Source organism: Staurois parvus, unplaced genomic scaffold (assembly GCF_062004578.1).
Source record: "Staurois parvus isolate SC_StPar_1 unplaced genomic scaffold, SC_StPar_1.0 ptg000446l, whole genome shotgun sequence".
NCBI lineage: Eukaryota > Metazoa > Chordata > Amphibia > Anura > Ranidae > Staurois > Staurois parvus.
The window spans coordinates 1,561,242-1,576,047 of NW_028318242.1; the positions used below are offsets into that span (position 1 = coordinate 1,561,242).

Here is a 14,806-nt window from a genome sequence, read left to right on the forward strand (position 1 = left end):
ATAAGTATATAAATACCCAAATCTGACTGTGTACCAAATTTGAAAAAATATTATAAATAAATAAATATTACAGCTGCTCATCATCAGACTCAAAAATAGGTCCAAGATTTTAGAATAAACCTCAAAGGTTTGACTGCGCTTTCATACACTTCCCCAAACAAACATGTAAACAAATATGTCAAAGTAAAAAGTGTAATCACAAAAATCAAACGTTAGAAACTCTATTTTGCACCAATTTGAATGCCCCAGTTGAACCCATAAATCTGGAACATCTATGACCCAGAGGAATGCAAACTGTAACAAACTCCACCCACTTTTAGGGGTGAGGGTGCCCCTTCATTGTGGAGAGAGCTTTGTGGCAGACGTGGTTGGTGTTATGTTCCAAGTCTTGAACTGAAAGGAAGATCTGAATTTTGGATTTTAAGATGAAGCCTAAGGAGAGTAGCACAACGTTCTGCATTTTGAGGAGGTGGAAGCCCCTGAAGAGGACCTTTCCTCCTGTAGGACAAATTAACTGAAATCTTTGTCCAGCATGCCATGCCCCTTCCTCAAAGAGCTTTGCCAAAGAGTTGGTGGGGTAAACTGATGGAAAGTAAGAGAGAAAGAAAAATCACACAGAGCAACAGAAAAAGTATGGTGTCTTTTACTTTATTGGAGTACAATAAAATCTCAAGTTAAATATTCATACACACACATCTCTTGTGAAAAGTTATGTTAGCTGTAAAGTTACAGTAGGTGTTATCTAACTGTAAAGTTACAGTTAAAGTCCATCTTTCAAAAAATGGAAGCAGAAAGGCTCTTTATTGCACTTCATGTCTCTTCTGCAATATAATAAACCTAACTACCTGTGCGAAGTCTACATTCCAGCACTGCGCCTGTTCGCCAGGATGACTGCACTCCTGTGACTTCTTTTAGGAATTGTCAAGTGCCTTACCAAGGCATCCTCCTTCAAAGGCCATATAAGTGAGGCATCTTTTACAGGCAGATTCAGCTGAACAGACTTCAGGATTTTCTGCAGCCCTTAAGAATCTTTGCATATGGACAGAAATGAGAGCCATCGTGGAAATTTGTGTTATGATTTGTTCTAAGGCATCAACACAAAAAGGTAAGGTGGAAGGCAGAGTTTGGTCCAGAAAGCCAGGATCCTGTTGATTATTTTATGCTATAGTCCAGTTAGCTGCAGTGTGACAAGCAGACGTTGCAGCAATAGCTGGTTGCAGGGCTGAAACTGCAAAATTAAAGAGAGCCTTTAAAGTTTCTGCCCTCAGAATCCTTAAATGAAAGAACATTCTCTCTCTTCTATAGGCACAGTGTTGGTTCAAAACTGAGACAGCACGGTTTACTATAGGAACAGTCCACTTTTAAGTGTTTCTTTTTCTACAGGATATATCTCAGCAATGATTCTCAGAGGGTTGAAAACCTTTCAAGAAAAACCCAGTAATCATAAACTGCCCATTCTATTTGTTCATGAATGGGGAAAGAATTTTTAGAATTTTCAGGTTTCTTAGTACCCAGAAAAACCTGGAAAACCTGAAAAGAACCAAATGCCACTATACAGAGGCTTTTGCGCATAGCAGAAATAAGCATATCTGCATTGGCAAGCATATTGCAGGAAGCCATAGCATCCGGCGTATTGGAGGCTGGGGGTGAGAACATTTCTGTGGCCTCCTCTAACACAGCTTCTGGGTCTTCTTTAAAATTTTCCACATCTACCTCTTCTAAGGCAGGTAGCTCCACTTCCAATTTCAAAGTGGAGGTGGGGGAGAAGCCTGGTGCTTTTGGGTTCTGGAAAGTGAGGACTGAATTAAGGCCTTTAGTTGTTTGGGAAATTCTGACATTGCAGCAGAGAAGTCTTCCTTGGTCAGACAGAGCTGTTATGTGCCTGAGATAGAGCTAGAATCGGATGCAGGGACTTATAGGGTCTTGCACTGTTGCAAGTGAAGCAACATCACTTTGAGTGGTTTGAGTGATTTGCAGCCCACCTACAGAGCGAATGTTTACCTGAGCTTTCGCGGCAGTTTCCTTGTGTCTGGTTTCCACCATTGCTATCAGTGAGGGTAGTCTCCTGTTGCTGGGTGCTCATGGATTAGGGTGAATAAATGGTGTAAGCACAGCCCAGAGAAGGATATACAGTAACCCAGATGTCAATAGTCCTGTAGTGATGTCCTCATGGCAAAGGGGTAGGAGGAAGTGCCTTAATACCTTAGGTAAGCTGATTAAAAAAGGGCTTTGGGCTGAAATTGTGGTAATAGTGTGTTGTAACACCTATGCACCTGAGACTAAACTCTGAATAGTGGAAACGTTACCACCTAGTTTGAAAGTTTAAACACTCAATAAGTGAATAAAGTCAAACACAACTTCTGGTTTCCTAATACAGGAAGTCTCCGACTTTCCAACATTCACAGATATGAACGGATCTCGCATTACGAACATTCGTAGATGCATACAAATTGTGGAAGTAGCTCACGTGTCTGCTGGACATTGTCACAGTTGTGCTGCAGTGTGCTTACTGTACAGTACGATAGTGTACTGTACAGAGCCCAGGATGTCTGGAAGCAAGAGGAAAAGCAGTGGCGATGTGGAGGGGACTGCTAGGAAGCGCAAAGCAATAACCATGGAATCAAAAGTGAAAATAATTGAGAAATTGGACTGAGGAAAAAGATGGTAGACACTGCTCATTCTTATAACATGAATAGTTCAACCATTGGCACAATTCTAAAGAACAAGGCCAAGATCATGGAACATGTGAAGTCTGCTGTGCCTATGAAGTTAACAATAATATCCAAAAAGCGTGGTAAAGTGATAGAGGAGATGGAGGATCAGCGTTGAGTCCCACTCAGCTTAATGTTTATTCAAGAAAAAACTAAAAGCCTGTTTGAAAACTTGAAGAAAAAACGGGGTGAACAGTGTGCATATTCTACTGCCAGCCATGGATGGTTTAACAGATTAAAGGCTAGAGCCGGCCTTCTCAACAAAAAAGTAAATTGTGAGGCTGCGAGTACAGATACCATAGCTGTCCAATAATTTCCAGAAATTATTGATGAAGGTGCTTATTTACCCCCACGGGTTTTTTAACATTGATGAGACAGGACTGTACTGGAAAAGGATGCCAGAACGAAGTTACATCAGTAAAGAGGAAAAGGTGATGCCTGGCTTCAACACAGCAAAGTACAGACTTACTCTGTTGTTTGGTGGCAATGCTTCTGGTGATATGAAACTAAAGCCTCTCTTAGTTTACCATTCAGAGAACCCAAGAGCCCTCAAAAACATAGCCACGGGCTCTCTACCTGTTGTGTGGAAGAGTAGTTCCAAAGCCTGGGTTACATTTTCCAGGACTTGTTTTTCCACCACTTTATCCCAGAGATAGAGAAATATTGTTTGGAGAAAGATATCCCATTCAACATTCTTTTGCTGCTTGATAATGTACCAGGTCACCTCCAATTCATGGATGACTTTCATCCCAACGTCAAAGTAGTGCATCTGCCACCAAATACTACCTATGAACCAAGGAGTTATTGCGACTTTCAAGAAATATTTATGTCACACTTTTCATCAGGCAGTGAAGGCTATTGATGAAACAGGAACAACCTTGCAACAGTTTTGGAAGTATAGGACTATAACATCTATAAGGCCATAAAAAAATATCAACTTTGCTTGGGGTGAGGTTTCAGCTGTCACCACGAATGGGGTTTGGAAGAACCTTTTCCCGCAGTTTGTTCATGAAGTTCATGGACTTGAGAAGATGGGTAAGGAGTCTTCAACAACTTAGTGCCCCTTAGCACAAAGCTGGACCTGATGGAATTAGAGGTCCAGTGAAAAGAAGAAGAGAACCAAGAGGAAGATGTAACTGAAGAACCAAAGAGATTCACAACACAGGAAATGGCAAGGGGATTTTTTTTACTTGAAATGAATAGTTAGTTTTGTTAGTTTTTGAGGTACAGGACTCCAACGTAGAACAATACACAAAGGTTGCAGCAGCCGTTCAGAATGCCATCCAGTGCTAGAGTCATCTATGATGAGAAAAAAAAGAGCTACTACTCAGACATCACTGGATAATGTTTTCCAGAGGGTAGACAAAATTGAATCCATCGAAAAACCTGTGTCATCAACATCAGGTGTGAGTGAAATTCCATCTTGCCCTCCATCTCCTTTTGCTGATGACGCTTCAGCTCCGTCAACATCAGGTGTGAGTGAAATTCCATCTTGCCTTCCATCTCCTATTGCTGATGATCCTTCAGCTCCATCAACATCAGGTGTGAGCCAAATTCCATCTTGCCCTCCATCTCCTATTGCTGATGATCCTTAAGCTCCAACAACATCAGGTGTGGGCCAAATTCCATATTTCCCTCCATTTCCTATTGCTGATGATCCTTCAGTTCCATCAACATCAGGTGTGGGCCAATTTCCATCTTTTCCACCATCTCCTATTGCTGATGATCCTTAAGCTCCAACAACATCAGGTGTGGGCCAAATTCCATCTTGCCCTCCATCTCCAATTGCTGATGATCCTTCAGCTCCGTCAACATCAGGTGTGGATCAAATTCCATCTTGTCCTCCATCTTTTATTGCTGATGATCCTGCAGCTCCACCATCTCCCACCTACCCTCCCTCCTCCAGTTAGTAACTCTCTTCCACTATATGCCAGTTGTGGTACTCTACTGTACCACCATTTTAAGGTAACTGTAAAAGCAAAAATAGTTTATTTACAGTTGTACTGTACTGTACCACCATTTTATGGTAACTGTTAAAGTAAAAATAGTTTATTTACAGTGTTTTTTGTGTGTTTGTTTTTTTATGCTTTACATTGTATATTTGTGTCAAAGTTGTGTAAGACTCACTTTGTCAGACTTATGAACGATTCTGATTTAGGAATGTTCTACCGGAATGGAACTCGTTCGTAAGTCAGGGACTTACTGTAGTTTTAAAACAATTTCTGTTCAGATAACAATAATAAGTGCATTGAAAGCAAATATTACATATCAGACTTGCTATAGGACTACAGTAATGAACCTATAACAGGACACACCTGTCCTATCTTTACCCGCTGCTGGTCCCTGGATCCAGGCTTTGCTTGTCAGGGTAGATATACCCCAGAAGTGGTCTTCAGAGTCTGTGAACGATACGATCAGACCATGGCTCTGGACTTGTATAGCACCTTGCAGCTAACGACATGTATCCAAGTACCAAGGTGAGCGACCAAGCAGGATCCTAATAAAGTGAGCACCTAAGCAGGATCCTGTGCCCAAAGCAACATTACAGGCTGCCCCCAGCCTATTGCACTGCTTCCATTGTTGTTGTAGGAGGCAGTGAAGAGGTTGATCGAAGAGTTGATTAAGGAATTAAAAATAAATAGGAACTAGTTATAAATATAAACTTCTCCATAAGCGAGAAGAGGTTCATCAGAAAACATAGCAAAACAAACCCCAGAGTCTCATGAAGTGGGTGGGGATATAGGAGTACGTGCAAGGAGGTGTGCCCAAAAGTTTTGCTAGTGTCTAATCACCTGAAGGTAGAAACCTATAACCCAGTGTCTATGAATATCCAGTCTGTGCCCTGTACTGTATGACTGAGATATTCTTTTATGTATAAGCATCTTTCAGCACTCCTTCCTAGATCACAATGATGGATTTTGCATACCCTTCCTGCCCCCCATATTTACTGTACACGAGGCAGCTCTTTATAGTGGCAGACCAATAACAATGTTTAGGGGAGCATAAGGAGTGGGTAAGCTTCTACACCACCTGGACTTATCAGAACTTTGCCTGTTCAGAAATGCCTTGCATTCAGGCAAAGATTAGGCAACAAAAGCTGCTGTGGGTATTTCTCAGCACCTGCAGGTGCAGGTACCTGCCAATTATACCTGTTAGAAATGACAGTCACTTTGAACAAGGCAGTTCTAAGAAACACCAAAACAGCTTCCTCAATGGAAGAGCTAAATGCAATGTCTACCTATCCTACCCTCCTCATTCAGAGCATTAGATAATTAAATCACATATGTATTTTAACAGTATTGCTTTCTATAAAAAAAAAAGTTATAACATTCACTTTGTTCCTCCAAGTCGGATGCCAAAGGTTACCTCCAATAGTCTTTAGAAAAAATATATTGCAGAATGGGCCAGTGATTCCCTAATTGATTTAATACAGCCTTCCATTAAGAGCATGGAGACAAATAATTTTATTTCTTTAATTTTATTTCAGGATGTCTAACACCCATCAGTTTTGTAATTAAACTATATGTCAGAGCAGAGTAAATTAAAGTGTTGGCCAACTCTAATATAATTTAATCGTATTGGGTCACATGAAAATGGAATGCTTTCTAGAAAATACACTTTGAATGCATTTTCTCCAGACAGGCTGGTGCCGGCTTTCATTTGAAAGTTATCCGTTTTCACAGAAAGGTAACCAAGAGTGACAGGGAATCAGATCTCAGACGTTTCTTTGCTCTTCTTTTGCTTCTCATTCTGTTAAATTGTTTTTGTGTGGTGCTGTGGAGCTGGGATTCCAATATCTGCAGTAAGTTATGAGTGTGTCAAGTAAATGAAGCAAGTGTTATTTAAATGTCATGGCACTTATATATTGCTGTGTAATCCATGCTAATTAAAAGTGTGATAGAGCAGTACTCAGGGAATGTGCTGCCATGATAGATTGCTGTTTACAAAAGCTGCTGTACTGTTTCTCCAACTATGTACACTAAATAAATGAAAATACAATTTTTAGAAATCATTAGAAACACATTTCATTTTCATCCTTTATCTAATCAAGGCTCCACTGAGTAATGAGTTGTGAGTAAAGAGTATGTCTAGCTATGTAGTGTCAGACTGGTTTTTAAACCTACCAGAGGATCCTTTGGCTGCCCTTGAACAAACTGAGCCCCAAACTATGAATGTCAATAACAATGTTGAAAAACATATTTGTTTTCTAGTCAGTCACAAAAGTCATGAAACAAAAACATGAATTATACAAAGTATTCTGCATTTATAGTATAATTTCAAGCAGAATAGGCATTTATTCGCTAAATTACTTTATGGTACATTCAAAGTTCAAGGTGCATAAATCTATAAGTCTATAAGGTGTATAAATCATATGGATGATAATACCAGCCAGTCAAACCAACCCATCTATGGATAACTTTGGAACAGGCTGGAAACCAAACTTTTTTGTGATTTGACTGTTTTTGCCAAGGTGCAATAACAACATGGAACTCTGTTCTTTTTACTATGTTGCAAGCAAAGCAATAATGAATAATATGCATTTATGTTACTTTTAGCATCCACATGTGTAGCATTTATAAATGCCCCCACTGCACAGTAATTATCTACAGGACGTGTAAAGAGCAGTGGTGCTCATAAAGGTCTAGCATGCAATGACAGTACTTCGTGCTACTGCTCTAGTATACTTTAAATTATATGAAGTGTTTTAAATAATGGTACTGAACAATAATATTAGTATATTTTCTATAAAAATCAAACCCATAGCAGCATATAGGAATTGGCAGGTAAATGTTGATGTTGCTTACAGATTTACTGCTAAGTACCTAAAACAAGGTTGTAAGAGCCATAGACCTACCTCTGCTTGGCTGAGGTTTGCAAATGTTTCTGTTTTCTCATCCTGTACCTTGTCTGATTCAGCCATACTAGAAAGTCCCCTTGGCAATACTGTGTTCAGTTCAATTGGTAATTTTAATTTTGGTGATTCATTTGGTGCCTGGTCTTGGCCATCCATTGGACGTACATATGCTGTTGGCTTTTGCTGAACAGAGTTTAGCTTGGACACGATCGAAGAAGGGAAATTCTGCAAAGAATTTAAACTATTGCTATTCTGGCTACAAGACTTCTTTTTAATGGGAAGATCCAAGTCTATGTTGCATTTCAGTTTCGAATGTGTTATCCTTCTACTGAGGGGTTTGTCAAATCCACATATCAACAGGCTGTGTTGATGGTCATTAGTGGCTGATAATTCTGGACTTAATATGTAGTTTTTGCTTTTGTCAATTATATGTTTTTGATGTCCACACTTAAAATCACTATTGGGAGAAGTGATCTTTCTTTGGTCAGTCTTGGCTTCCACCTTCTGCCCCTCCAGGGAGTGTCCAGTTATTTGCCAGTTCATTTTGACTTTATTGTTCATCTGTACAGGTGTTGCTGAAGATGTTATACCTGTTTGCACAGTGTGACAAACCAAGTAATGGCTTTCTGTGGAGTTTTGAGGAAGATGGTCCTCTGTCTTCCCAAGGGCGGTGTTTCCTGGAACGGCCTTTGGAATACCAACAAAATCACTTTGGTGGGATCTTTCTGTTAACAGCTCTTTCATTTCATCATAGCTTCCAAGTGTACTTTGGATACGAGTTGAAAGCTCATCTCCTTTGTTAGTCTGAAAGAGTAAAAATAGAAGTCCAATAAATACATAGATACATGTGAAGAGGTTTCCTCACTTCCTTCTAAATAGTAAAACTACACTGCTCTAAAAAAAATTAAAGGAACACATTTTAATCAGAGTATAGCATCAAGTCAATTAAACTTCTGGGATATTAATCTGGTCAGTTAAGTAGCAGAGGGGGTTGTTAATCAGTTTCAGCTGCTTTGGTGTTAATGAAATTAACAACAGGTGCACTAAATAGGCAACAATGAGATGACCCCCAAAACAGGAATGGAGGCCATAGACATTTTTTCCCTACTCATCTTTTCTGACTGTTTTTCACTAGTTTTACATTTGGCTAGGGTCAATGTCACTATTGGTAGCCTGAGGCGATACCTGGACCCTACAAATGTTGCACGGGCAGTCCAGCTCCTCCAGGAAGGCACATCGATACATGCCATTGCCACAGGATTGCTGTGTCTCCCAACACAGTCTCAAGAGCATGGACAAGATTACAGGAAACAGGCAGTTACTCTAGGAGAGCTGGACAGGGCCGTACAAGGTCCTCAACCCATCAGCAGGATGAGCACTGCCAGAGTCCTACAAAATGACCTCCAACAGGCCACTGGTGTGAATGTCTCTGACCAAACAATCAGAAGCAGACTTCATGAGGGTGGCCTAAGGACCCGCCATCTTCTATTGGGTCCTGTGCTCAGTGCTGGGCACCACAGAGCTCGATTGGCATTTGCCATTGAACACTAGAATTGGCAGGTCAGATATAGATATCCAGCATGATCTTTTTCCCCATTGAGAGTGTTCCTTTAATTTTTTTGAGCAGTGTATTTAATAAGCAAATGAACATCCTACAGAAGTATCAAAAAAGTATGAGAATCCCAGTGGCAAGCCTATAAACATGTCAGATCTTCCCAATCACTTGCTATGTGTCCTAAATGGTAGGATGGGCTCTTTATTAACATTTACAAGCATGTGGTGGAATCAACACTAGGTCAGACAAACTAAAAGTAGGAGAATCCAAATGTAGGCCCTGCATACATTATCATTTTGTGTGTGTTGTTTTTCTGTTCTTAACCAAACCAGTACAATACATATTACCTTGTATGGCTCACTGAAGAGGGGGTAATTGACAAGAAAAATATCCTCACTTGGCTGGACTTCTTGGCTCCTCCTTTCCCATTCCTTTCTGCGCAGTACACTTTTATCTTGTTCATACCCGCTGTAAAAAAAAAAAAAAAAAACCACAACATTAGCTTGCAATGTAGCCTGCATAAATGTGTGGTAATGGGACATAATTATGAATACAGAAATAAAAAAAATACAAATTTCATTTCAGCATCCCAATAGACTGTATAATCAATGCTGGCAGGGGTATCAAAAGAGTAATCAGATGGGACTTTTGAGGTACACCATTATTCATAAAATACATTTTTATTTAATCCATATATGAAAAAGAAGGTATTAAACCAAAATACGTCATCAATTACATCTAAAAAATGTTTCTACAATAAAATAATATTTCACTCATTTGATATATCAGATTCAAGAAGTAATGTGCAAAAAAATGGCCCGATGCGTTTCTTGGACAAAGCCCACTTCATCACGAGCCAAGTTCATTACATGATAATCAACACCCCACTATAAAGGATGAAAAGTAAAAACCTAAGAGACACCCAAGAAGAGGGGGGAGAAGGGGGGCAGGAGGGAGGAGAAGAGGTAGCAAAAGCAGGGCACCCAGTGAAAGCTCACAGTACCAGAACCCCCCCATCCACAGCAAACCCCCACATAGTCCCTTATGAGACCAGTATATCACAAATCGATAAAGGCTAAAAGTGCCTCTTAGACTAGATAATGATAATATTTATTAAAAAATGTTCACATTAACAGGGTGGCTAATTAAAGTTCTTTACCTGTGAAAACAACCATCAACCTGCCAGCGGAGTAGGAACAGTGGCTATCATAAAAATATATTCTCCAGAAAGACAGAAGGAACAAACAGTAGAGTATCATCCTATCCTAATAGAAATCTAAAATGTAAAAAAAAAACAATGGTGAGTCCTATGAACTCATCTCCTCTAAGGTGAATTATATGAGAGAATATCTAAACTGAGCCTACCTTCAAGGCACAAAAAATGGAGGGAGAGGAAAAAGGCATAAAATAATAAATACAGATTACTCTACAATATGGACCAGGTCGATGATCTGTTAGCCCAGATGGGCTCACTAATAGAGAAACATAGCCCTCCTGGGGCAAAGATACATTAAAGCAAACAAATAGCAGGGTTGGTATAGGGGACAATCTTATAAAAAAGGAGCAAAGCTGATAGTATCATACAAGCCTGTCAATACTGACTGGATGTAGCTATGATTGGTAAGAATCAAAAAGCTTTTGTGTTTCGAAAGAAAAATATACATCATTTGACTGGATCAGCATGTTCTGAATTTCATCCTGGTACAGATGGCCATTTACAATATACAGTTTAGTCACAGTAATTAGAATGGTAGGCTCTTTTCTAAAAAGTAGAGAAAAAGAGAGAACACAAAACAGCTACCCAAATTAGTCAGAGTATTCTTTCCTGTTTTTTATTTTTTTTTAATTGTCCTAGGAAAACAACTATTATATGTTTAATGTCTACTATGGCACCTGTGTTGATGTGATTTTGTTTGCTTCAAATGGGTTTTGCATTCCCATACAAGTTTGAGACCGATGTCAATGTGATGCCATTAACACAAGCCCAAAGCCAATTGACACAAACCCTCAGTGTGCTCCATGTTGTAGCTGCCTGCCTACTATCTCTGAATATGTAACAGATGAAGAACAGAAATACAGAAGCTTATGAACTGAGCCTCCTAAACCCTCATTGCCACCATTTCCATAGGCTCCAGGAAGGAGCATACTGTAGGTCCAGGAAGATGTGCCTTGCAGATTAAATATGAAAACCTACTTTGTAGCACATGCTTCTAAAATAAACTAAATTTATCACTTCAAATTGTTTTAAATAAGATCCCTATTCACATTCTGCACTACATACAGATATATCCCTGCAAGTAATATTTAGATTTTGTTCATTTCTAAACATAAGCTTCTCCTTACTAGGGAAGATTTAGAAGAAGTGCATTAAACCACAGAAACAATTCTATGTGTTAATGACCACAATATTTCTTTTAGTGCTCTCAGGCATCTAAAGATTATGAGATAGTACAAAATGTAAATCACAAGCAGATATTTCCTCATAAAATGTCCTCGGTGTGATCTACGTGAGGCTGCTGTCTTTCTGTGGTGAATCTCTTATTAGCTCATTCCCTGAAGAGTTGTTCAAACTGCGTGCAGCACTAGATTTCTTTACAGCCAAGCTTCTGTATTGTGATCTCTGGTAATAAGCCAAGTCGTCAAACTACTCCCTAATCAATCCCCTTTTCTCTGACTGATGTGACATGAGCACAAGTTCGGAACATGAAAAATGCATGGAGACTGAATTGTGTCGCTGCACATCTGAGTGATTGAGATCAGAAGAGAAGGAAATGTGGAGGTTATTTAACTAAAGGAATAGAAAAAAGTCTGTGTGATTTATCTACACCAAAAGCTGTTTATGTTTGATGGGGCTTGATATTTTGCATGCTTCTTCTGAATGTCACCTGGAGATGCAAATGCACTGTAGCGGACATCTTAAACTACTTGCTTCTACAGTTTAAGCTCACCCATTTCTGTATGATGGTTATCATTGTCCTCATTTATTCAATCCATTTCCCCCCAAGGAACATTCGGCCATAGCTTAGGTTTGTTGTGTATACCTACAGAATAACCAACCACGTGCCATTTTTGGAAATGTTAAGAAACAACAGTGTATAACTTGTGAAAGTTTAAGACAAACTCCAGCTGCAAAACAAACATTTTAACATGTTAAAGACACAAGCCTAAAATATGTAAAGGAATGCACAGGGTGCCATTGTTTTGATGCACACTTTTCACTGGTCACCACAGCAGCAATATGTACTTCTACACTGACCATTGCCAATGTCACAGCACACCACATTCCACAAACATTTGCACTATGTATGTTACGCTATACATTACATTCCCCAGACTGATGAACTATACTGACTGTACACTATATTGTACATAGATACCTCTGGGAAAGTTCTGAAGCATAAAAGCTATGAACATCCAACTACAACAGGGATAGGCAATGTGACAGTCATGTGAAAAAGAACTGCAATAAAAAGAGTCTTTTTTGTAGGAAGTCCAGGAGGTAAAAGCACAAAGTGAAAATACAGGACAGATGGATTAATGATGTGGAAGAGGACCAAAGAACATGGAATCAAAAGATGAAGACTGAGAGCAAAGAATAAATCGATATAGGATGAGCGAGTCCTTAAAGTGCCATTAAAGAACCATGGAGAGAAATATATTGCGGGGGGTGGTTGTTGGGGGGCTTAGAGATTGAGGTGGATCTGCTATGTCTCTAACATCTGCCTGGTCTTTACTAGTGCCATTAATGGTGCAGATCAAAGCTGACTGGAAAACAATTATAATGTGGCTTGCCTGTCAACAGCAGACAGTGCAGGCAAACCCAAAGCAAAGTTTTAGATTGTCATGTTGAGTCTTTTAATTCTAGCTTGTTTCTGTTGCCCTCATACAGAAAGGTATGTAAGCATTGTCACCATAGGATTGGAAGTGTGTTACTGGCAGAATAATCAGATTAAAATAAAGGAAACAAATCTTGAAAAAAGAAAACTAATACAGCCACCAAGGTTTGGTAAACTGCAATATGTTAAATGTTTGTTTTGAAGTTTAGATACACTTTAAGACAGCCAGAGAGCAGAAATCCAAAATTAATTATGAGTTATATTCAAGGAATACTAAAGATAGCAAGAGTTAAAGGATAAGGTTAGTTGAGTTCCTGAATACCAGTATGACAAAGATTTAGTGCTGAATATCTGCCAGTGCATGCCCAGACACAACATATTTGGGCAATGCACCAATAGGACACAAATCACCAGACAAGAGGAAATTAGTTGCCAGAGATAGAGGAAGAAAGCCAAAATAATACTGTGCAAATCTATAAAAACACCAGATACCATACATAAAGTGCTTCATAAACTTACATGGCGCATAATAGTTGGACATATTGCTAAAGTAAATTAACCTCTACTAAATAATCCCCTTCTTACCCTTTCTCAAAGATCAAGCTTTTCCAAAAGTTTGTACTAAAGAGTTGTAATCATGTAAGGATTTCTAAGAAAGCATTTTGTGAAAACATTACAATGGGGAAGAATTTCGATCAAAGCAACTTTGTCTAAAAAATGAATGTTGATATCAAATATGGTGGCTGGTAACATCTCAGAAGTTGCTCATGCCATGGGATTTTTTACACACTAGTGTCTAAAGCTTACAGAAAATTGTGCAATAAAAATCTAATATCTGTGGGCAAATACAAGAGAGGTCAGACGAGGATGGGAACACCTCTCTAACCTAACAGGAGTCCAGAACAGATCACCTGATGATTGCAAATATATCTGCAAAAGATATTTAGAGCATATACACCGATCAGTGTACCAACAAATAGTGTGGTGCTAATTGCAAACAAACTGTGATTAGGTGAATAATAAGTAACACCTAGTAAACATTACACAATGCAAAATAATGACAGTGTATTACGCAAAGAAATAAAAGTGATAAATTGAGTCCAGAAAAAATAAAAATTCTCCAAAAAGTCCTCCAAAAGAAATGCAGTGCTGTGTAGCTCTTCTTGAAAACAACCAGTGACACCAAATTCATGGAAAAGGTCAGCAGCTTACCAAATGACATAGATGTTGTAAAGCAAATGGTCTACATGCACCTTTAGGGTTGTTCCGGCTACCCTCTTGCCAAAAGGATCACCTGTGCCACAATCTTTATATCCAACAGAATTGTTCAGTAGCTCTCAAAAACAAAAGCACAATGCCGGCCCATAGTGTAAAACAAAACCGTATGAAAATATTTATTGCTTAAAACAAGGTATTGCACTTACAATTAAAAGCGGCCAATAGCGGCCAGACAACGCATCATATCACACCATAAGAAGCGTTCCTGTGGGCTGCTCAAAAGACTGTATAATCGCCTGCAATCATCTGGCGTTGTGTGATGATGTCACTCTTGTAGGCCTCACCCAACATGTTTTGTCACAGATGACATTATCAAGGGGATGGCTTATCACTTAATCACAGTTTGTTCACAATTTGTTCATAGCACTATTTGTTGGTACACTGTTTGGACTTAGTATCACAAGCTTTTTATGTGTTGGGAGATGTATTTTGGTTAGGGATTATATCCTTTAGAGCAGAGGTTTTTATTTATATATACATCGATCAGTCTTAACATTATGACCACTCACATGACTTGTCAAGGCATGGACTCCACTAGACCACTGAAGGTATGCTGTAGAATCTGAAATCA

The 14,806-nt window shown here is 39.2% G+C and overlaps 1 protein-coding gene across 5 annotated transcripts in view; it reads right to left on the reverse strand.

Moving 5' to 3' along the window:
* AFF3 (ALF transcription elongation factor 3) overlaps nt 1-14,806 on the reverse strand; it is a 450,181-nt gene that overhangs the window by 315,169 nt on the left and 120,206 nt on the right. For 3 of the 5 annotated variants that reach the window (XM_089688112.1, XM_089688111.1, XM_089688115.1), the window contains exons 2-3: nt 9,469-9,589; nt 7,567-8,370 (exon numbers count right to left, since the gene is read on the reverse strand). In XM_089688112.1, coding sequence (XP_089544238.1) covers nt 7,567-8,370; nt 9,469-9,589 — 925 coding nt within the window. The remainder of the gene's footprint in view (nt 1-7,566; nt 8,371-9,468; nt 9,590-14,806) is intronic. The other 2 variants (XM_089688114.1, XM_089688113.1) reach the window with 1 other exon arrangement.